At 39.2% G+C, this 25,054-nt stretch overlaps 1 protein-coding gene across 3 annotated transcripts in view; it reads left to right on the top strand.

Moving 5' to 3' along the window:
- The window catches only part of ARHGEF7 (Rho guanine nucleotide exchange factor 7), a 126,582-nt gene that overhangs the window by 62,537 nt on the left and 38,991 nt on the right, over window positions 1–25,054 (top strand). For all 3 annotated transcript variants that reach the window (XM_087757886.1, XM_087757887.1, XM_087757888.1), the window contains exons 6-9: window positions 4,619–4,707; window positions 11,410–11,504; window positions 11,781–11,876; window positions 21,473–21,595. In XM_087757886.1, the coding sequence (XP_087614012.1) occupies window positions 4,619–4,707; window positions 11,410–11,504; window positions 11,781–11,876; window positions 21,473–21,595 (403 nt within the window). The remainder of the gene's footprint in view (window positions 1–4,618; window positions 4,708–11,409; window positions 11,505–11,780; window positions 11,877–21,472; window positions 21,596–25,054) is intronic.

Here is a 25,054-nt window from a genome sequence, read left to right as displayed (position 1 = left end):
CTTGCTGGGTTTCATCAAAGTGTAATCCATTTAAATGGCATGAGATTATGTTGAAGGGAATATAGCTTTGAAAAATGACATTTGATGTGTCACAAACTTTATTCTAATTCTTCTATTGTAGAAATTAACATGTCATTACTGTCCTAGCCTCTCTTCTGTTATGCTTTCTTGACAGTTATGTTGTTATCAGGCCCAGTGCAAATTACAGTGTTAATGGTTCTTCTGGTTAGATGTTAAATTTAAAAACCAAAAAAAAATCACAGTGTGGGAAGAGGCCAGTGTATAGTGGAAGAGTAGAGTATCTCCTTTTCCCATCCTGTGGTGCATGAGGGAAGGACAGATACGCTTTTAGCTTTGAAAAAAAGGAGGAAAAAAAAAAAAAAAAGAAGAAAAACCCACCAAGCATGCTACCTTTCCTCTCCCCAACCATGTGCACTTGGAGGGGCATTTTGTTCTCTTGTCAAGTGTTACTCTACAGGCATAAACAGAACAGAGTCTGGGACAAGTGAATACTAGTAGGGAAGAAGTGTCCGTAGTGCCGATGTTGCAGAGCGGAGTTACAGTGATGCCTGAACCAGCTTGAGAACTGGGAACAAGTTTAGGTCTGCCCTCCTGGTGCTGGACTTGAACCAGTTCGCCTTGAGAGACAGAGCTTGCTTGTAGCACTTAACTAATAGGGACCACATAGCTTTTGGTGTCCCAGTTGGCACATCTCTTCTCCCCTACTCTAGGAGGGAATAGCCTGGATCAGATCTTTGCATCTAGGTTACACACGCCGTAGCCTAGTAATAGGAACACATGGTGCTGATTTTGCAGTGCAGTTGAAATGCTTTAGTGAAGTATTTCCTGAAGGAGTGCTTTGTGGAGTAGCATGAAGTAGACTGTTGCGTGAAAACGAATATGACATAAACTGGAGACATGACAGAAGAGAGATAGGAGGGCATGTGAGAATAAGTAATTTCAAGGCGAGTAAAAGAAATACTTGCATATTAATGAAAATAGAATGAAACAAAACATTGGGAAGGATTGGGTAAATTGTTCTTTTACAGTCACTTAGGTAGATTTTTGTAAAGGATAAGACAGTTTTGGACAGTTCGTGGCATCTTATGTACTGCTTAGGGAAAGGTTACAGAAGCAGCTACTCTGAGTTGTTTTGGGTTCTACTGAGAATAATTATTTGCTGGAAGAATAATGTTAAGAAGCCTGTGCCAACTTCCCTCTCCACCCAGAGATGATCTGTTAAGTGAATTCTATCTGCTTAATCACTAGCCACTTCAAAGCATTGCCAAGTGTAGCTGGGTGCAACTGAATGTAATGCTTTGGTCAGGAAAGAAACTGATAGCGGTAACTTACATCTTGGTTTCAGTCATCAGCTGAATATGGTCTCTTCCCGTACTTGAGCAGATGCTTGTTTCCTTTGGATTTGATGGTGTGCTGTACATGTTTTCACTGTGTTTTCAGTGTTAATGTAACAGACTTACGTTGGGACTGGGAGAAAAGTAGGGAGAAGGGAAGAATCTTCCATATGGGAAAACTTGGTGTCTGGCTCAGGTTGCTCTTTTCCAGTGCTTTGAGAAACAGAGCTTATATGTTGGAGTGGGCAAGGTTGCTAGGGTTTTGCTGTTTTCAAAACCTATGGACTTCATAGACCAATGGACCTAAAAGTCCTTTATGTGTTCCCAGTATGCTGAATTGGGGTGACACCTGCTTGAAATGTTTAATGAATTATGCTATATGTTTGCAAAAGTACTCTAATGATCTTTCATGAAGGATAATAATAAATAACACTTATCTTTGTTTATGCTAAGAAAGAGATTTCTTATGTGCAAGATCAGGATTTTCTTCTGTGTAATGCATTGTGCAATAAGCTAATTGCAACAAGACTGTTTCTTATTCCTCCTTATGAAGCAAGGCAGTGCTTGGAGGCAGAATACCAGACGTGATAGACAGCTGGACTGATTTGCTCTGTCTAATTCTGTGTTTCTACAGTAGAAATGGCCTTTGCATTTTAAAAGCTGAATGTTGATTATGGCTGTTCAGACAAAATTATTTGAATGTGTGATTCTTTTTTGTGTCCTGTTTTTAAATCTGAATTTGATCGTGTCTCTCTGGATAACTGAATCAGCTGAACAGCTGGTAATATAAATGACTCTATATATTTCAGCAAAAAATCTGCCACTTTCTTCAGCAGCTTAGGGAAAAGAAAAAGTTAGGGGAAGAGATGTGTTTTTACACCCTTCAAGATAACAAAGTAGCTGGAAGATGAGCTAGGTTTCTATGACTAGCCAACTTTTCCCAGATAAACAAGGGTCAGACATCTGTATTATAATAAAATTCAATATCAAGCGTTTACATTTTCCTTAAATGACTCTGGTTTCTCCTTTCATGCTTTTTGGCATGGGATTAATTTTAGGTACTAAATACTTTAGGTATTTAGTGAACCTGAAAGTCACTAAATTTTAGGATAAGTCAAGAGCTTCCACAGAGAATGAAAGCAAATTACCAAGTGTGTGTAAACTGCATCATTTTCATCATTCAGTACAAAGAAACAAGTTGTAATTGTCCCATGAATGAGTAGCGTAATACATAAATGAGTAGCTGTACGTACAACATGACTTCAGGTGATTCTTTCACATTGAGTGTTTAATGACAAATCTGCTTGGGTTTATGGTTTTGTTTTAAGGGGATGGGAGGAGCCCTGTCACTTGGAATTCCTTGGCTGTATAGCAGATCACGTATGTACTGCAGGGCCGGTGGCTGAGAGCATCAGTGTTCCCAGCTGAATAACTGCTGGGGCTAACGGGTTTTGTGCTGTCTGCGGGCTTATAGCTGACTTGAGGAGGCGGGCGGGGGATATTAACTAAAAGGATTTTACTGTCATCTCTGAACATGGTAAGGAGAAATGTTTTGCCCGTGTTTGGCAGTTTTAAGACCATATTTTATTTTTAGAGTAGCTTCTTTGAGGAGAGTTCCAGTGCAATACAGAGAAAATCCCCTCAAAGATACCACGTGTCTGCTCTTGGGGCCTGAGCTGCTCCTTAGGGGCTGCTGGCTAAAGCCTCGGGTCCAGCCAGCCTGCCTAGTGCTCCTGGCGCTGGAGACGAAAGGGTGGCCTGCATCTGTAGTCAGCTCGCCTGCGATTGCAACATCCCTGAGGCTGCAACTGGGCAGCCTGAAGAAGCAGTAAATTACCCAGGATACAGTCCAGCAGAGGCTGGTACCACATGGGCTGCTCTGCTTATGGTGGTGTTTCCCTGGTCAGCTTTACTGTCCATGGGAATTTCCCGTAGCTGGCCCTTAGTTTGGCTGGCTGGGCTTCTCCTGGAAAGGCAGGTCTGTATTTGAGACTTGCATAATTTATTCTTAGTGGCCGGAGGTATCAGGTAAACTAGAGTTAAATTATTCATATAACTTTATTAAAGTGCATTTGAAACAGGAGCTTGCTTTTAAAATAAAGGTAAAACTTTCAGTAGGTATGTTTTGATGATGCTTTTTTTTGTTTTGGTTTGTTTTTTTTCTGACAGTCTGCCATTTTATTGTTTGGATGCAAATTACTCAAATGCTTATTTGAAGTTTGCATATTAGACAAGCCTGTTTATTTAAAAAAATCAAACCAAAACACCACAATGTCCTGATAAATACAGTCTCACAAGCATTCTCAGTTGGTTGTGTGCGAAGTCAAGTGTGAGGGGTCCAAAAGAGACGCTGTAAATCTTACCTCTGTTTCTCCATCATGCAGCATGATGCTTTTGATGTTTCTCCCCTCATCTTTGCTCCTCTGTGATTGACTTAGAGGAATGATAGAGGTGGGAGGGGAGGCTTTAGGAGTGTGTTTTCTGTGCCTTTCCCTTCTGGGAGTCAGCACTCAGATAGCACTCAGGACTGTTTTGATCTTGCAGACTTACGTTGTCCTTCCAGGAAGAGCATGCGTTACTGAGGGGTAGATTCACTATGGGATTATAGGAAGGATTGCGTTTATTGCTACGATGGACTCTGTTCTCAAGTGCATAAGCACTTTTATTTTTTACTTCATTAACAGTAAAATATAATTTGTTTTAAAATATGATTTTCTGGGATAGGCATTTGGTAAGTCACTTCAGTACTTGTATGGTGTTTTGATTCTCTGTTTCAACCAGACTGAGTGTAACATTCCACCTCTGGTATGTTCAGCCTTTGATTGGTCTCTTGCTTTTACCAAGTTCATTAAATTGATGTTAAAACTTAATACTACTTTTGTTTGAAAGTGCATGTAGTGTTTGGAAATGGCTGTTGTGTGGGGGGTTTTTTTGTTTGTTTGTTTTTAATTGCAGTCTGTGACAAAGTTGTTTGTTTGTTTGTTTTAAATAATATTGGAAAAGCTAACCTTATTAACTGACTTTCTGGTTCCAGGAAAAAGAATGGGAGTTTTCCTACCTGCCTTCATTGAGGCTAGAGTTTCATTCATTGTGCACATGTGAACCATTTTGATTCTTTAATTTCAAGCACAATTATGTACGTTTCTCAGTGAAGCACTATTTTCACTATATCTTATGATAAATATTTTAAAGCAGTTTGTTTGACCTCTAGTGTTGAGCTATGAAATTGCACCCCGTTGACACAAAAATGTCTTACATTTCAGAAAAACCGGTCTCCCCCAAATCAGGTACATTGAAGAGTCCACCTAAAGGCTTTGATACATCTGCAATTAACAAAAGCTATTACAATGTGGTGAGTGATCCTTTTTCCTCCATGTGAGCTGTTATACACAGTAGAATGTCATTTAACTAAATGCTCTTATCTGCACAAAAAATTTGGCAGTCTTGTCAGACCCTTAGTGCCAAAACTAGATAGGGGTTTTAGTGAATTCTCATATAAACAAGATCATTATTACTTTAATAGAAGATCACACATATGGATTCTTAAGCATGATGCAAAATTATAGTCTGAAGTAAGTGAATAATATATTATGCTCGTTTTATTTGCTTTGCTAGTTGTTAATTTCCCTTTTCTCTCCCATCCCCCAAGTATGCAATCAGTCTTCCCCAATCTCGATGAATTAATGAAATTGTGCTGTGTTAAAATGATTAAGAATATTTTTGTCCTGTTTGTTGAACAAGAGATTGAACATTTTGAATGAATTTGCCTCCTTTGTATTCATGCTTATAAATTAACTCAATTATTAACTTCAGGAACCTCTCCCTTACACTGATGGATAGATGTCACAGCAAAAGCGGTATAGCCAGAGTCAGCCTTTAACACATGCGTAGCAATTCTTAACCTAGTCAGACCTCTTTAGTAGATGCATGTAAGAAACATACCAAACTCTATCTTTAAATGTGTTGTTGTAACCATTTTGAGAATCCTTTATTTGCTAACACTAGACAGACTGGGAAGCAATAAGCATCTTACTGTTTCTGTTAACCACTGCTCCCTGCTGGTGTAAAACCAAAACACAAGGTTTCTTACCCTTTTCTTTGAAGCAGCTGTCATTGTTTGTAATTTTATTTGTCAGTTTTTAGCAGGGATCATAAAGCATCCTTTTATGCTTTCATCTTCTGCGGTTGTGGCATGAATAACACCAGCCACCTGGAAGAAGAGAGCAGTTTTTTATAGTCCCCTAACTGAAAACAATGAAGCAACCTCCTGCTTCTCCCCCTGGCTTGCCTGGTGCCTCGGTCCAGTAGCCATAATTCCACAGTAAAGGGAGGGCTGTGATTTGGCTGTTGTATCCCACACCTGCTAGTCACAGTGGAAAGCACCTGTGCAGGCACACCCTCCTTCAAACTGCAGGAAGTAATGATCTTACTGTGGTATGTCCAGCAACAAAACATTGGATAGTTTTCCTTTTCACTTTTGTTTTTCACTGTATCTCTTTATAGTATTTTTTTTTCAAAGTTGCTGTAGTGTGTAGTAGCAAATATATCTTCTCTATTGTTGTTTTGATGTTAAAACCGATGTTTTTCAATACAAGTAAACTGAAGTGAATGCAGCAAAGAGAAGATTTAGTTCCTTCAGTAGGCAGAAGACTACTCTTACTTAAGTTTAATCTTGATCTATGTTGAATTTTTAATCAAAATAAATTGGCAGTTCTCTTGAACACCAGTCCTTTATCTTTGTTTTGGTTTTGTTTTGTTGTTTGGGGTTTTTTTTTTTTTTTTAAAGTCAGTGGTAAATACATGCCTCATATATAATCTTATATTATTATTTCCCTGATAGATCTTAATATGATGAAAAGTAAGAGTTGCAGCTGTTTAATTAGGGCTTAAGTAAAACTCCAGTTTGACTGTGTCCGAAATGAATTGAATCTTGTGGTTGCATGTTTTACTCTGTAAGAGTAATACAGGCCATTTCGGGGGGTGATAGTGTACTTCAGTGAAAATAATAGGAAGTAAATGTTTGAATTTGCGTAAAACCATAGTTAAGGCAGCTAAGTTATGAAAGGCCATACAATTTTGAAATATCACCTTTGGCTTGTGTGCTTTTTATAATTGTTCCCTGGATAACCTATTATCATAATCATGGAGACTGAAGCTACTGTACGCTTTGGGAAACAGATAGCCATAGCTGGCTTTTAAAGTTGTTTAATTAAAAAAAAAAGAAGTGAAATCGGTGACCATTATACCTACTCTTGGAACTAGGTTATTTTCTATCTTGCTCAGGTGGAACTTCTTGGTGCACTGAACTGATGTGATAAGATTCCCACTGTCTTCACTGCTAGCTATTTATTAACTGTTGATGATACAATGCAGGGGGTGGGAAATGACCACTTCATAGTAACATATATAGTAAATTAGAGCACTGGCCCTAGAGTGCTGCTCTTAAATCTGTCTGCAGTGAATTGGATAATTGTCTTGTTTTCACATTTTGCCACACTGTGGAAAAAACACCTCTACTTTTTTTTTTTAAACAAAAAGAATAAAATGGTAAGCTTAAAAAATGAGAGGCTGTGCTGCAGCATGCACTTTGTTTCAGAGAAGTATGACTTTACTGCTATGCTTTAAAACCTAAATTAAGCTAACTAGCATCTAGGTTTTCTTGAAAAATACTGAGTGCTTCCAATGGCAATATAACTATAAAATAATTATTTTTAGTAATTATTAAATATGTAATGATTTTTACATGTAGGTAAGATACACAGCAAACCCATTCACTGAAGTGAAAGCAGTTTAGCCTGTGAGTTGAGTTTTTGTTCTGTCTTTATACATAAGCTGCAGACACGGGACTTCCCTGTGCCTGAAGTCTTATCATTGGTCTGCACTGATAATAAAATTGAGCCCATGCTAAGGTAAAACCAGAACAGCTCCAAATAAACCTTTGGCAACTAGTAGCTAAAAGGACATAGCCCAAGTTAAAGTAAGCATTAAATCTGTGTTAAAGGCTCTTTTGACAACCAAGCATGATTTGAGGCTGGTGCTCAAGCACTGTGTGCTGTTTTTAAATTGTGGCTATCTTCCACCTTACAGGTACGTGCTGAGACTCTGTAAACCTCATGATTATTTATTGCTGTTTTTCCTAGGGAAGGATTTGTGCAGTACATTTTTGTGGGTACATTCGTCAGACTGAGGACAAAATCAAAAGGCAGTTCAGAGGAAGTTCAGAAAGCGGTAGGAGAGGCTCTGCTCGTCTCCCTTTCTGGGAGAAGGGCTAGGACAGGCTAAGGGAAGGGTGCTTAATGTAAAGAGGAGACTGCTTTCACCTCTTTTGTTCTTCACCTTCTTGTAAAGGTCGTATTTATTTTTATGGATTCACAGAGCTCCATCTGAAGTTCATAACACAAATCGCATACCTTCTAGTCTCGCTGTGCTTTATTAGCTGCACCTTGCGCTAGGTGTTGCTGAGAAGACAGCAAATTTCGTTTATGCTTACATTTTGCCTGGCTCGGGAATGCAGGTTAGTAGAGAATGACTAGTGCTACAAGGTCTTGTCCTTCATAAAATGGTACAAGTCTACAGCAGTGTGTAATATGAACCAGACTTGTGATCAAGCATGAAGTTTTTTTTCATGTAGAAGTAATTTAGTAACCTGTTACTGAAGAAGTGGGCATATTATTGCAGGTTATTTCCTGAAGACAGAACAGGAGCTACTCTGAGTTTTATTTTTACTTGTTAATCCCTTGAGAATTTAAAACTTTGTGTCCAAAATAAAATTAGGTTATCTCTGCTTACAGGACAATTGTCTTGAGATTGAGTAGCTGTTCTAAAAGCCCGTAAAGATATGGGCAACTTTCTCCATAGTATGAGTATTTGGATGACCTCATTTTTCGTTTAAGTGTTTGAGAAGTGATGGAAAATAAGCACTCCTTTTGAGGCCACACTTCTGAAGTTGGGTCAAGAGTTTGTGTTTACTGAAGTTAATAAAAGTTTTTAAGGACCCTTGAGATATGGTATACTTGTGTGGTGCTTTACATTGCCCCTCTCAAGGGCCTGTTTTAAGGGGTTCATCTCTCAGATTCTCGTGATCCAGGAAAATTAGGCATTGATCACCATTTTGCTGAAGTACGTGGTATTTCAGTTGTATGCCATACTACTCCCATAAAATGGGAATGTGCTACAGGATCATGCCCAAGTGTAGCTGTGAAATCTGCCTTTTCTTCCTCTGATCTGGAAGGTGATCAGCTTCATGTCGGTCACTTAAAATCTGGTTTTTGGGTGGTGGTTTTTGCCTTAGGGAGATGGCTGGGGTTTTGTGTGACAGAATTGTTAACCATGCTTGAATTTTCCATGCCGTGTGATTGAGAGAGCTTGTGTTGTATAAGCTCAGTTGTCTGTGCCTGCCATTCATCAGTGTTACGGATTGTAAAAGCTGCCACTTCAATGCTGCTCTTTTGGTACCCAGTCTTATCTGTGCAAATGTTGTGGTGGAGCTGTGGAAGCAAGGTCTTCGAGGTCTCATGGGGTCTTGCAGCAGCCAGAACGCACAGAAAGCAGGAAAGGGAAGAAAGGTGATTATTAGAGCATGCGGGTGAGATGTGGATGTGAGGAATGTAAGGGTGCTCTGGTGCCAAAATACTGAGTTGCAATACTGACTACTTACCGCTTCAAAGCACAGTCCAAGCATTTAATCCTCATAGCTTCTCCGTGAGGTAGGTAAGTCAAGCTGGAAGGATGCGAGATTTCACAGAACTGGTGTGTTAGAGCTATGTAAGCAAGATTATTCTTTTTAAAAGATATTAAAAGTAAAAGAATGTTGCATGCAGTGGAAACTGTACTTGTAAGAAAAAAAAAAAGAGATTTAATGTGTTTTGGGAAGTGTTTACAACTGTGTATATCTAAAGTATTGTGTAACACTGTGAACTACTAGAATAATATAAAGCAGTATAAGTGTATCTAGTACTCTGCATAGGTTTTGTAGCATAGCTTTATTTACAGTTGCATTTATTTTCCTTTTTCCAGTAATTTATCAGGCTGCTAATTCTAGTTTTTAAGCATTCCCTTTTCTTTTTCTTCCTTTAAGTCTTTTTCCTCCAATCGCATATTCTCCATATTCCAAAGAAAATCCTTAAATAAAAATCCAAACCAGCACAGGAAAATAATGGAGTTGTGTCCAACATGAAACTACTTTTACTTCAAGCTTTTCAGACAGCTGTTTATAGCAAAGAATGGAAATACTCTTTGAGAAAGTGGAGCAGTGGTGCAGCCTTTAAAGATCTCTAGCGAATTTGTTGATTTTTATCTTGGAATGTCTTTTAGTGCTGTTCAGTGCTTCATCAGGACACTGTGTTTTTGTCCTTGGCTTTCGGTCTCCTTTTCCTCACTAATGGCTGTGTAATGACTTTAGGCTAGGAGTTTGGTTTGTTTTTTGGGTTTTTTTTTGTCGGAAAAGCCATATTGGAAAAGATTGGTCTTGCATTTAGTTTTGAACCTCGTGGATCCTCAGTACTTTTACATTTCCATTTTAACAACGGACTGACTTTGTTTTATATGTCTGTAAGAGAATGTGGGGTTTAATTAGTGCTATGATCAGTGGAATTTTTTTTTTTCTTTTCTGGTCTAAGTGGTCAAAAAAACCTTAGCTTTTTTAAAATTTGTGTGCCCATGTTGTACTTTATGCTCTAGTTTCATAGTTAGTAGCCATAACTTTCCCCGTGACATTCTTCTGTCATAGTGTTTAGCAGAGAATGGAGACATTTTAATCTTCAGTTCAGGATTCAGATTTCCAACAAAAGAATGAACTCAAAAGTGGTCTCTCCCTCCAAATGAATAGAAGCATTCAAGGAGTAAGCAGAATCAATGACACCAATGAAAGGAACAGTGAATTCTTCATTGACATACTGAACTATTTAAAGTTATTTCATCAGGTTTGCATTTAGGAATGAATGGCTTTTTTTATTTTCTAAGAAAGAGTATTGACTACAACAGCGAATAATGCACTCAATTACAGTAGTTACTATAAATGCTGAAATGAGATATTACTGTAGGCTTGACAAATATGGCATGTACCAAAATGAGAAGGTTTGTGGTGTGGCTTATGACCAGTGAATAGCAGAAAGTTTTCAAAGCTCAGTTGTGTTCATTGAACTGCATTTAATTCTGATGATTCTCTTGCTAAATTATCAACTTTTTGGAGGCAAAAAATAATTCACCTGCTATAGAAGCACAGTAGAACTTGGTGTGGCTGTATTGGAGGATATCCTAAAGCAGACTCACAGGAGATGGCCCAGTAAAATGCTTTCTTGTACATATTTGGGAGTATTTCAGTTGTTTGACTTACATGCAGCCAAAAAACAAGTGTGCGCTGTATTTTTTAAATTCCTGACTTTGCATCACAATCTGTTGTAATTTTCCCATGGTAGTGTGTATTATTGCACTCCCAGTGGAAAATTAGGCAGCCCCCCTTAAAAAGAATGCAATAATGCTAATCACATCGCAAAGTAAAGTTGTCAATTACTTGATATTTATAAACCTGTTAATATTCAGACCTTCTAGATAGAGCAGCGCATCTGAATAAGTAAACACTTTGCGAGCAAGATTAGTTGTAATGTGTTGTAATCGAGACCAAGAAAACGACACTAATTGTTCATTTCTCTTAGGACTTCTATTGTGCTTTACCAACCTCTGATGATCTTTGACTGTTCTGAAGTACATAAGAGGAATAATTACCCCTAGCTTTGGAAGAACGCTCTGTGTAGCTCTCAAATTTTACAGTGAAAGTTTTAAATGGAGCGAAATTCCTGTTAGTTTATCAATTCTTTTGTATATGGCTAAAGGATGGCTCATCGTGTGTGTGTGGTGGGTTTTTTCCTGTGAATTTCATAGATGTATTCAATGTATTCAGTGTTTTCTTGCTGATACTTAAATTTTTAATGTAGGAACACTCATTTAAATTTTCCTAGTGCTAAGTAAATTTTAGTATGCTTTAAAACTGGTATTGATTTGAACATTTTGAAGTATCTCTTAAAAAATACCAATTAGCAACTGTCATTTATTGTAGGTGCTACAAAATATATTAGAAACAGAAAACGAATATGCTAAGGAGCTACAAACAATGCTTTCAAACTACCTGCGACCATTACAAGCCAGTGAAAAGTATGTGAGTTTGTTTTGGTTTGTTTTTAAATTAAGCTTGCGATCTCTCTTGTATTGGGGAGGGTTTACATGGTTGAAATTTCAATGTCAATGTGTACTTTCTTGTGTGGACTGTGAGATTTTTGAGGCAGGGCTTGCTTTTATTCAGTTTGCTTGCTGACTGAAACAGTCTGGTCCTTGAGCTAAGAACCAGTAGGCATTTTCAGTTAAGGTTGTGGGTTTTATTAAAGCATGATTAGTCAATAACTGCAAACCTTTTATTTATTTTTACTCCAGGTTAAACTCGGCAAATACTTCATACTTAATGGGAAACCTGGAAGAAATAAGTTCTTTCCAGCAAATGCTTGTACAGTCTTTAGAAGAATGCACCAAGTAAGTACTATGCATACCAGATACTATAAAACTCTAACGAGCAAATATTTTTTCTTATTTTACTTGTGTATGTTGTTTGTGATAATTTTTGTTCCTTTCACTCTAAGGATAGTTGCTACAGCAGTACAGCCCAAACTAAGGTAAAAACAGAGCAGCTCCAAATAAACCTTTGGCAACTGGTAGCTAAAGGGACGTAGCCCGAGTTAAAGAGTGAGCATTAAATCTGTGTTAAAGGCTCTTTTGACAACCAAGCATGATTTGAGGCTGGTACTCTGGGACTGCTTGCTATTTTTAAGTTGTGGCTATCTGGTTTGGATAATGCATTGATTGCTTGTGCAGATAGGTATTGGCCTCAGGATGCACTTGCAGAGGTAGGAATTTTTATGTAGCTTGGAAACAATTTGTGAATTTCCATGATGCAGTTGCATACCAGTGGGGAAGTGGTAGAGTGGTGGTTTTTTGTTTTGGAGGCATGAATTTTAAGTCTTTTCTTAAAGTAAGAGAAAGAATGAAGGGAGCTTATGTTGTGATGGAACAGTGGAGGAGGGGGTAAGTGACTTGGATGAAGGGCGCTGTATGAGAACGCTTGTGCTTAGTATTCTGCTGTCCTAAACAATGGTAATCATCAAAATGTACTGGGAGAGGTGTGCAGGATAGGCAGAAAGAGCAATCTGAATTTAAAAAAAAAAAAACAAAAAACAAAACAAAAAACAACAAAACAAACAAAAAACCCCCAATGCCTCAATGCTTGTACTGTACCATATAGGAAGCATGAAGCACAGAAAGAATGGGATGAAGACACCTGTCCTCCTTCCATAGGTTAGGCTGAAGTGGTAGCTGGATATTTTTAAGCTTGTACCTCAGCACTTGGGAGTGTAAGGTGACCATATCACATTTGAGTTGTCCTAACAACTTTCTAGCGTTCGAACTCCACTGAACGTGGAGTTCCTGTTCCTAACCTCTGTTGTGTCCTTTTCTTTGCCTGTGTTCTGGTTTTGTCTGACCACGTGGTGAGCTAAGGCAACTTGCTAATTCCAACTTGCTTGTTTTCTGCCAAGTTAGTAATTTGAATTGCTAGTGAAGGCTTAGGCAAGTTTCAGTCTTTTCGGAGCACTTGGCTGTGGGAAGGAATGAATGTCTTAGAGGTGTTTTCTCCTCCATCCTTTGGCAGCAGTGATCTTTAGATCAGCTCCGTGTGTCTTGTTGTTTTGACCTCTTCCTCCTCTTTTCCTATGCGCTGCTCTGTGTGAAGAGGAAGCTTTGTCATGACAAAGTATAAGCTGCGTCCCCACTAGGCAGTAATGTGTGTCTGTTGCTGAGTTTGGATCCCATGTCCTCCTGCCACCTGGTTTCTCTCCCTCTCTCCTGCCTCTGGACGACTGAGACTGGAGAGAATGGGGAGGATGGTGGTGTAGTTTAGATGGCTACTCAGCAGTGGAATGGAAGCATTCTTGAAATGGCCTTTCTTCCACACTGTGTTTGAGAAAGAAGGATATTCTTTCTGGCAAGTTAGACTTGATCAGTTAGGTGTCTAAATCCCTGAGAATGACCGTTTGTCCCCATACTTAAGTGTTTCCTTTCTTTTCTTGTCACTGTGCTTTGTGTCATTCTTTTGTTACCATGATTTTTTTTCTCTGAGTCAGAAGTTGGGGAAATGAAGTACCTTGCATGAACAGACTGTCATCTTTTAAAACTTTTTATTAAGTTGGTCTTAAAAACAAGAGTGGAAGAGCGTATGCCTTTAAACAAGTATTACGGCAAGCTGTGTTTTAAATTGGTGTGTAGATTAATCTGATACTATAATGTAGCTTCAAGCTCAGAAAGCTTATTTAGAATTCCTTCCTTGATTTAAACTCTATTAGAGCACCTTCTCATAATGTCCTTTATTTCTTCTTCCTGGTAAGTGAAATATTGCTGTGTAATATATTAGGAACATAATGGATGCTAGTAGGTGGGCAGAGGAATTGATGCCCTAGGGTTACTGAAGGGTTACTGCAAACGTATTGTGTTATTTTCTTTTCATAAATATGCTGGTCATGCCAAGTCGTATTTCTAGCTTAATTTTCATCATAGCATATTGACTTGAGCGTCCAGCTTCCTCCTGTTTTGAATCTAATCCATCATGATTCCCATCGTGTAAAAGAATGCTTGCCCTGCTGCCTTGTTTTTTGTCATTTTGCCATGTTTTTTTGGCTGGTGAACCTGTTCTGTAAACTCAGAGTAGCTCCCAGGCTGAAAATAGATTTATCATTTTATTTTATTTTTGGCAGAGAGCTTATAGTTCCATCATTCAGGCACTTTATATTGCAGCATCCGGTGTCGTGTTTTTTCAGACTTGACATGTCGGAATGACCAAATGCCAGTTGTGGTGCCGCCAGCATACGTTGCTTGACAAATTCCCGTTCTTGGGCATGAGAGTTGAATGTTTTTTGAATTCCACACACCACTCGGGTCAGTTTGTCATTTGAGTTTTCTCTTAACAAATCCTGGCCTGTACTCCAGTGACAGAAACTTCCTGGTGCTTCTCTTCTTCTTGCCTGCACCACATTGGCTTGTTTAATTCTCATGTTGTTGTTTGGTTGGGGTTTGTTTGTTTGTTTGCTTGCTTTTTCCCCCAGAACACATAATGCTGTAGTGGGCTTTTTGTGTGTTTTGGGGGGAGGAGTTGTTTGGGGACATGACTTGGTTTTGATTGTGTGCCACCCTCCCACCCTGGCCCCAGCCTTAAAGCTCTTGTGGTGCATTGCTAGAGGTTTGTCCGCTTTCAGCCTGTCCAGGTTGGCCTCTGTTGCAGTATCGCTGTGGTGCTCCTGTGGGCTGCTCCATCTGTCACAGGCCTGGGAACACTTCTTGTCTGCCTGCCTGGGTGCCGCGCACCATCGGATGGATTTGTTTGGGGTTACTTCTACCTTTGTGACTTCTCTTCTTTATTTACTGAACAAAAGTGGCGTATGAAAGGAGTCTAACTAGCATTGAGTGAGAATCTTCTGGCTGATCTGCTTCAAAAGCGTGGTTTTTAACTGATGAAGTGCACTTTGTTTGGATGGATGGAATGTAACTGAGAAGGCAGAGAGATGCTGCTGGAGTCTTCAGTTGCAAAAGGGTGGATTTCTGACAGTGAACAGGGTGAGAGCGCTCCGTGCTCCAGTCTCTTGAAGACAAAAAGTGGTCCGGTGCTCTAGGTCTCTTTTCAGATCTGTGATCCAGTGCCAAAGCTCAGTTCTGCAGTGGTTCATGCAGCAGAAGAGTCTATGAACAAAGTCGGTGTCCGTCAAGTGACCTCTGGGCTGATCTAAATGATCTCTTTTGGAAGTATTGCTCTTTGGGTATTTTTGTAGCAGGAGACTGAACAGATGTCTCCTGCTATGAAAAAAAAAATAAAAAAATCTTCCATTCACCTGGGAATAGAAGCTGTCAGTCTATGGGTGTACTTCTCAGTAAGGGGAGGGACACGACACACAGGCTGGCTGGTGACACCAGTGTCACCTCTGTAGCAAATTGAAGGCATTGGCTGTCTTTTAGGTGGTATCACAGACTTACCTCCCTGCCCCATAATAGCCATCGCTGGGTTTTGCCCTCTCTTTCCCTCATGTCCCTGCTCTTACAGTCACAGTAACTGTGTTGTTTTTCTTTATCTAGTTCTGTGTTTGAGTGCAAGCAGATAATTCATGTTCTGGGGTGATCCTGGAGTGGAAGGGGAATTAAAAAAAAAAAAAAAGAGGGGGAGGCCAGGGTGTGAGAGGGAGATTGCTTAAATGTAATCCAAAACTCATCAGTGTTTCAGGTTTGTTTTTTGGAGTGCAGATACAAATTAAGTCTGTTAAAGGTTTATCCCGATATTGTCCCTTGCTTTTGGTTACTGTGAGTATCAACAGAAATAAGGCTATCAGTCTTAGTGAATTTGAACGTGGTGTCTTCAGATTGCCTGAAACAAACGTGTATTAACTGGTGTCTGAGAGGTAAGGCAAACAAATAGTGAAAGGTATGGTTGTGAAGAGAGCGTTGAAAATTAGACATGGATTGTGAATAAGTTGAATAGTGCCTTCATTTGTGTAAACAGTAGCTCAGAAAGTCGCGAAGTGTCCCCCTTATTTCAGTAACCTCATCAACTGTGAAACCTCAGGAGATAACATCTCATCTTGTGTTTCTTCACAAACTGCATCCCTTGGAGTCATTAATCACAATTATCCCTTAATAATTTTTGCAGAACTTCAGTTGTCCTGGGTCTTCTCTGCTATCAGCTTTTAAGTTCAAGACATTCTCTGTACTGACCTCCTGCAAACACCATTGATGCTCCAGCTCCTTCAAGAGGCTGAGAGAGGGGCAGGAAATTATGCTGTTTATCTTTCTGTGGGAGGAGATGGGGAAGAGCAGGAAAAGCCACCCAGATAATTAGAAGTTTCCAGTTTGTGGCAGGTTCTGCGGGGGGGGGCGGGGGGGGGTGTGTCTGTGTGTGTACACACACACTGCACGACACTCTTATAGTAACCACATAGTCAAGTGAAATTTAGGGACATCTGATCTTTTCCTTGCAAAAAAAACCCAACCAAAGAAACAAAACCAACATACAATGTTGATTACACTTTGCTATCTACTTTTCTTTTAAAATTGCCTCTGTTAGTCTATGTTTACATTTGTCTGGATTCATCGGAGTTTCCACAGCCTTTCTTAGAATGTTGTAATGTCTACTGACACCAGAACTAAGGCAGATTACTTCAAAACACGCAGGACATAATTAGATATTCTGTAATGTCACTCTTTCATCAGCTGCCAGTCAAGCTTTAGTTCAGTTCTGATCATTGGTTTTGATCAGAATCTTAAAGTAAGTGTGATTGAATAATGAGGTATTTTATTTTCTTTTCGCAAATTATCATGCATGTTGATGTTCATTCGTGGGAACCCAGTTTAAGTCTGGAGAAACAGAACTGATAGCTATATCAGATGTAACTCCAACAAGCAAATAATCTGTTAAGTGGTTTAGGTGTAGTTGTATGATGATGCCTCTACAATGTGTAGAACAGCAGAGGCTTTGTTATGGCTCTTTAATTCTGTAAATGAAATTAAAGCATGTCTTTGGCCTTTTTATAACTGAAGTTGTTATCGTTTATATATATATATGTATAAATATTATATGTGATTCCTTTTTAATTAAAGTATGAAATATGAGAAGGATATTGGGATGACAATTTCAGAATAAATTGTATAATACCGTACTCTTCACTGAACGCATTAATTACTAAAAGGTTTTTACGATGTGGAGATAGGCTTTAAATTGTTTTTTCAGCAGTTGAAGGTGATATAGGTAATTTATTAATTGTTACTCTAAAAATAGTAGAACACTTGCAACTAATGCATGGATTAGAGAAGTCAAAGGGGATGAGTTGCCACCCCCTCGTAAAGTCTGTTAATTATCTTAATTCAACAAAGCATATGCAATATAAAGTTGCAATGCATGTGCAACATGTAAAAGAGAATAATGTCAGTCTTTCATTCTGCTAAAAGAACAGCAGACTGAGAAGACACAGATGTCTGCTTGGTGCGAACAGCCATAATTCACTCTCCCCCTCCCAGCACTACAGTATGAAAAGACAAATTAACCATTTTCACAACTGTTTCTTGGGGCCTCTTACTATTTAATACTGAGTTATATGCCTTGAGCATGTCTTCAGAGTTTGAGGCTTTTGCTGCATCTATTACTTGAGGAATGTATTATTAGCTCATGCTTAGATTTATTAAAGAGGACCAGCTGCTAGGCAGGAAACGCTGCTTGGAAGGCTGTAATATAGCATTCCCTTAATATCCTGGGAAATGCCCCTGGTTTTCCCCTAAATACCTGCAAAAGCAGCCACTCTGATTTCAGAATTTAAACTTTTCTTGAAAGAGAAATGAAGATGGGTTTATGAAAGGGAGGTCCTGCTTCACTAACCTGGTCTCCTTCTATGACAAGGTGACCCGCTTAGTGGATGAGGGGAAGGCTGTGGATGTTGTCTACTTGGACTTTAGTAAGGCCTTTGACACTGTCTCCCACAGCATTCTCCTGGAGAAGCTGGCTGCTCATCGCTTAGACATGCATACTCTTTGCTGGGTAAAAGACTGGCTGGACGGCCGAGCCCAGAGAGTGGTGGTGAATGGCGTCAAATCCAGCTGGCAGCCGGTCACGAGTGGTGTTCCCCAGGGCTCAGTACTGGGGCCAGTCCTGTTCAATATCTTTATTGATGATCTGGATGAGGGGATTGAGTGCACCCTCAGTAAGTTTGCAGATGACACCAAGTTGGGTGGAAGTGTCGATCTGCTGGAGGGTAGGAAGGCCCTACAGAGGGACCTGGAGAGGCTGGGTCGTTGGGCCGGGGCCAACTGTATGAGATTCAACAAGGCCAAGTGCCGTGTCCTGCACTTGGGTCACAACAACCCCATGCAACGCTACAGGCTGGGGGAGGAGTGGCTGGAGAGCTGCCTGGCTGAAAAGGACCTGGGGGTGTCGGCTGACAGCCGCCTGAACATGAGCCAGCAGTGTGCCCAGGTGGCCAAGAAGGCCAATGGCATCCTGGCCTGTATCAGGAATAGTGTGGCCAGCAGGAGCAGGGAGGTGATAGTGCCCCTGTAGTCGGCACTGGTGAGGCCGCACCTCGAGTACTGCGTTCAGTTTTGGGCCCCTCACTACAAGAAGGCCATCGAGGTGCTGGAGCGTGTCCAGAGGAGGGCAAGGTGAAGGGTCTGGAGCACAAGTCTTATGAGGAGCGGCTGAGGGAGCTGGGGTTGTTTAGCCTGGAGAAGAGGAGGCTGAGGGGAGACCTTATTGCTCTCTGCAACTGCCTGAAAGGAGGTTGTAGCGAGGTGGAGGTCAATCTCTTCTCCCAGGTAACAAGCAGTAGGACGAGAGGAAAGGGCCTCAAGCTGCGCCAGGGGAAGTTTAGGTTGGGTATTAGGAAAAACTTCTTCACCGAAAGGGTAGTCAGGCACTGGAACAGGCTGCCCGGGGAAGTGGTTGAGTCTCCATCCCTGGAGGTGTTTTTTAAAGAAGGGTGGACGTGGTGCTTGAGGACATGGTTTAGTGGTGAACTTGGCAGTGCTAGGTTAACGGTTGGACTCGATGATCTTAAGGGTCTTTTCCAACCTTAATGATTCTATGATTCTATGCAGACAATAAAATATGGGCTCTAGCCTTTAATATAAGGAGCGCTGATAATGTGATCAGAGTGTATCTGGGATTCAGCTGTCATTTTCTGGGTGTCTATAATGAACGCTGCTTTCAAATACGGAAGCGTGTTTCCCCCGCCTTGTGTTTTGAATGTCTGTGTAGTCAAGTTTGACTTCATATTGGGTAGGTCTTCCCACACCGTACAGAGGGACTGAACAGCTTAGGAGACAGACTTACTGTTTTTGAATTTGGGGAAATATTTCTTGCGATGAACTTTGAATTTTAACTACTATGAGCAAACCTAAAGAGTGGGACAAGGTGACTGTATTTGAGCAGGATGGGAACATTCCCTGCCTGGAGGAGCAGCAGTCCTGGACAGCTGAATGGTTCTTTTCTACTGATGTTCACTGGAGCATCTTTCACCTTTTCCAAGGGAATATGCTAAATATTGATGTTTAGAGACTTTATGCACATGTTCAGGACAATTACAGAAAATCTGGACTTTTAAAAACTTTGTTTTTAAATAAAAACAATATTCTTCCAGAGAGAATTGTTGGAACTAATGCTAGCATGAAAACCTTTGACTGCTAACAGCATGTGTGTTGAATACTTACTGAGAACTCATCTAGCTTTAGAGCAGTGTGAAATACTGGTTTTAAGAGTAGTTAAATGGATGATGACAACAACAAAATCAACTGTATGTCTCATCTTGCAAACAAGCTGAAGCAAAGACTCAGCATATTTGTGTTAGGAGATGCAATCTTTATGCAAGGAGAGGAAATGTATGGAGAAATTGAGACATTTCATCTCCTTGCACGTGTTGTACAGTGGGTTTAGACAAGATGTCAGGGACTGATGAAAACTTAGTGTCCCATCTTCTGGTTGACTTCGGTGTGGGTTATACAATTGGCTATTGGCCATACAACCTGCTGCTGAAGAGGGTCAGTCCTTCAAGTGGGAGTTGCTCTGTAGAAAATAATAGGGTTTCATCCCTTCTGACACCCTTAGGATATCATTCGCTTTTTTGTCTAATTTATTCTCTCTCACATAGGAAGCAATCTAGTATAGATATTTTTGAGTGGTTCTGAGAGTGGTGATATGGTAGCAGTAAGGAAGCCTGGCTGGTTAGAGTATATGCTTCTTCCCATCAGTTTATGTTTAACTTGAAAATTATTTTAGATTTTAAAAAAACATATGAGAGTGCCTTTATTTGTATCTGAAATATGCAGCTTAAGGAGATACTAAGAATAAGACTGGAAGAGTTGCATTTTTCTTTTTTTTTTTTTTTTCCCCTGCTTATGCAGATGCAAAAGCAGAAGCCAGACGACTTCTTTGTGCTGATTGTACCAGTTCTAAGCTGGTGCCACACAGCCAATTTCAGATATTTATACTCCAGATATTTTCTTACTGCAATTTGAGATGACAGTTTCTGCTGAAACTTTTGAAATATACCCTGTGTATATTCATAGTGTCTTTCTTCGTATCCCGTTCTCCCTTATTTATGTGAATAAATGTGTGTATATTCCTCTGACAAACCTGATCAAAACTGATTAGGTTCACCAAGACTGTGTGAAAGTAAGCTTTTCTTCTAAATACTGCTTCTCCTGCTGAGTCATGTTTTTTTTGCCAAAGTCACTGAGCTTGCTGTTATTTAAGCACCATTTTACGCTAGACAAAATAAGCTCTTCTGAACAGAATTGTGAAATTTTCCTTCACTGCTTAGCAAACGTGGTGCATTTGAGCATGAAAGGTTAAGGAAGTATGAGTTATAGAAAGTATTTCTGTACTGACAGTGGTAAAGAAGCACTCTTGCCCTGGTTACAAATCAACATAAAGTGTGTTATGGTCCTTAGAAAGCAAGATGAGTGACAATTGTGTAAAAACAGCCTGTTACTGCACTGTAACTGGCTTCTGTTTGTGCTATCAGAGCTTAATATGGTACTTAGATCTTTTAACGAATATTTTAAGCCTATGATCTCTGCTGGTGTAGGGTAGAGGGAGAGAATCCTGTTGCTACTCCATTCAGTTTTTGTCTAAGTGCTGAAATAGTGCTTTTAAGATTTGACATGGCATATATAAGTGGATAGTAAACTGTTCTAACAGACAAGTATGTTGACTGAAAATCAAACTCCTAAAGAAGGTGCTAATTACCACTAATACTTGAAAAAATTTTGCTGAATGACCATCTTACATGTATGTACCATATTCTGCGTATACTGTGGTAGCATAATCAGGCCTGACAGTTGCAGGGTTGAAGTTGTAAAGAAGGAAGAGAAAGGTGTTGATTGCTGGTCAGTGACCATAGAAATCTATCTGTTTATTAAAAACAAACAAACAAAAAAACCCACACAACAACAAAACAAAAAGAAAACCCCGGTATACACTGCTTTTCCAGGCTTTAATTTAGTTCTGTGTTTGGTTGGTATTACAGTAATTTCATCTCTTACTCTGTTTTTAGGTTGCCTGAAGCTCAGCAGAGGGTTGGAGGATGTTTTCTAAATTTGATGCCACAAATGAAAAGCTTATACCTTGCATACTGTGCCAACCATCCATCAGCAGTAAATGTTCTCACAGAACACAGGTACGTTTACTTTGTGGTCTTTTAAGTCCGATACAAAAAAAGTGCATAAAATACACTTGTGTTGTAAAGCTGTGATGTCTCCTTTGACACCACATTTGGTATGATAGAGCTTGTTTAAGGAAAAAAAAAAAGTAGTAGTATGTATTTTTTAAAAGGACAAAAAAACCTCACAACACAAAGCTGTGCCACGTGATCAGGACCAGCTTATCACTTTTGGCAGTGTGTTATGAAGTATTTGAGAGCATTTTCTCATTTAAAGAACGCATGCTGGACTCTGAGTATGTAAAACAATGTGTATTGATTGTCACCTTTGTTTAAAAAAAATGTCGAGAGCAAAACAAATTTGTGGAATCATGGCATAATTGACATGATTACTAGTAGACAGTTGGTGAATTGTAACTTAGCCCTATAGAAGCCTGTACATTTGTATGTACTTAATTTTATAATGGTATACCCTTAGCTTTACTTTTAAGTGATATGAAAGGTGTGTGAGCTTTTCAAGTTTATGAGATTAGTATTTTCTGTGTGTAAGAAGTAGGATGCTGAGTTAACTTGATGGAGGTTGCTCAGCTTTGGGACTGACCTTAAATTTGCATAGAAGATGCCCTGTATCACTTTGAGGGAAGAGAGTTGAGGCCAGAACTTGTTTAAAGAAGTCTGCTTTCACAAACTTGTCCTGTGTATTCTCCTCATGGGCACGTGCTGCAGCAGCTGTTAGTTTGGGACTATTTATGTTTGCTTGTGGTGCAGGACAGAACCATGACCTTCTCTTGAAATTGCTATACATAGAACAAATTCTAGCAAGATATCTGTTCTTTTTGCCTTCCCCTCCTGCTTTTTTTGTCTTCTTGTGATGGACCAAAGTAAACATATTTTGAATACCTTAACTCTTCCTAAACAAAGAGGAGCATAATTGAGTTGTTTTCTATTGTGTTACCTTCTTCCAAGAACTTGCATTTTGTTTTAACAGCAACAATATGTGGCATTTATGAGTTTTACTCATAATCGTATAAATAAAAACCTGCTAGCTACCAAGTACTATGAACTATTACTTTTGTCAGACGTGCAACTATGTTTCAACCCCACTTTGAAAAATCAATCTGCAAATTCACATTGCAATTTAGGCAGAAAGGAGGTGTTTGGGTTTTTGTTTTTTTTTTGTCAGAAGCAATGACGAATTAAAATCAAACAAGACAAAATATGTTTAAAACCCCCTGATGAAACCCCTTAGTGTTTGTTTTCTTTCAAATGGCCTAGTTCTAGTAACACTTTCCGTAAATGGTAAAATATTTAGGTGATTCATGCCTATGGGGTTTTTAATACTTTTAGGCTTTTTAGATTTTGTGTGTGTTTGTGCCTTTATGCTCTTTCCATACAGAGGTCTGGGATTTAATGTATAGATGGACGATGGCAAGTGATAGCAAAGTGATCATCTACATTTCTTAAGATTTGGAGGTATTTGTAAAGGATTAGCATAACTTCTTTTTATCCTAACTCCTGGAAAACAGAGGGAATAGCCATGTCTGAGAAGCCATGACAGAAATGCTAGGAAGGCAAGCTACTTGTTCTGCAGATGGGGAAGAGCAGCATTTCTTCTCTTCTGTGTCGCTTTGGGCTTAGGTTGTCCTAAGAAAAATTCAACTTCTGGTCTGTAAAGTCAGCTTGATATCAAATCCTGGTGGAGTCAATATAAATATCGTAGAGCATCAAGTCATTTGGATGTGGAAGTAGGTTCAAAGCAATTGTATTGTTTGTAAGAGATCAAGGGGGGAGGTGAGTTGTGATAAACGGCTTTCTGTTTAATGCTATTGTGTTGCCAGGCATGAGTCAACAGAAGTGAATCCTGTTGGTTTGTTTTTTTTTAATTACTCCTATTTTATTATTCTAAGCCCTTCATTTTTGTTTAACACCGTTGCTGTAGGTAGCAAGTGGCTTGACTAAAAATTCTGCTTGAGACAGCTGCTATGAAGAAATTAGAAGGTGGCTTTAAGCAGTTCTGAACCTTTACCTTTCAGAATGCCAGAAAGCTTTTAATTACATTGCTTTAAAGGTAGGGGAAAAATGACTTTTCTGCCAAGAATAACACACTGATTGAAGGCATGAAGAAAAGGAAAATACTCGGAACTCTCTCCTTGTCTATTTAGTTGCGATATTTTTATTGTGTAAAAGCATCCCTAGTAAATCTTTAATGTAAAAATTACTGTGAGGTTTGAGGATAGTCATGATTGTAGTAATAATGAAACAACTACACTGCAGTGAATACTAGATTAATATTGAGCTGAAATTTTTCAGAGATGCAAAAGACTGAGGTTTAAGACTTTTAAGAAACAGTGATGATCAGTTGGCTGGTTTTGCAGTATAGTTTTAGCAGAGGGTCCAAAAACATTATATGCGGTTTAATACCAGCAAAAATATGGCAGAGAAATAGATGTTTGCTGAATTCTTGTATTTGAGTATCATGTTTGTAACAGCTGTGCTATTCGGTAGTGTTTTAGAGCAGAAAAAGGCACAGTCTGGAGCGGTTTGATTTGAAACAAATTCTTGCTGTCTACAGCAGATTACTTCTTACCATGAACTCTGTGCACTTCGTAAACTGAACACATATGCATTAACTGTGCTTCTGAAAGCCTTTCTACAAAAAAACCTTGCAGATAGTTTTAAGTCAGATTCTTATATCACAGAATTAATATTTTCTGCAGTTTATTAAGTTCACTTGCTTTTGGTGGGGACCATACCAACAAAAAAGAAACAAAAGAGTCTCCTAGAGAATGGCTCTAGGTGAAACTTCAGAAACTTTACCTCTATTTTGTTTTTTTTATTCTGTAAAATAGACTAGTTTTACTATTGTTTTTAGTCAGTGACAGTAAAAACACAACTTAAAGGAAATTGGCTATAATTTTGAAGCATTAACTGTATTGTTTCTTTAACCAGTTGGATCACTGTGACATCAAAATTGTAAGCAGTCATCTGATTTAATGGGATATTACACATATGAGGTTTTTATATGTAATTTTCTGAAGTATCAAGCATGCTCTTTGAGCAGTGTTGTAATACCTGTTAAAATGTCATTGACGCCTCATAAAGACTCTGTGTCTACATATAGATAGATAAAACTTGATGATATTAACTTAGAATTATTTTGGACTTCTAGTCAAAAGCTTCTTTTTTGAATAGCATTTTTGTGAAGTTGATTCTAAATAGCAGTACTTGGGATGGGGCTGGAGATTTAAAAGGGGCATTCAATTGGAATGTGACTGGGGTTTTTTTAAATGCCATTCAGTATGAATGCCAGCCTGTGTTTCCTCTTTCTCTGTCATTTGCTTCTTGATCATATGTAGCAGCAACATGGGGACTATTATTCAATTAGTACAAAATAAGGGGGTGTGTGCATATCTATGTTCACATATGTGCGTGTTTATATAAATACGCAGTTGGGGGTCAAGAAGGTTAATTATATTA

The sequence above is a fragment of the Nipponia nippon genome, unplaced genomic scaffold (genome assembly GCF_047370975.1).
Source record: "Nipponia nippon isolate SJK-2023a ecotype South Korea unplaced genomic scaffold, ASM4737097v1 scaffold_2, whole genome shotgun sequence".
Classification (NCBI taxonomy): Eukaryota; Metazoa; Chordata; class Aves; order Pelecaniformes; family Threskiornithidae; genus Nipponia; species Nipponia nippon.
Note: the sequence above shows the minus strand (reverse complement) of the source record. Positions and strands in the feature narration are given on the sequence as shown.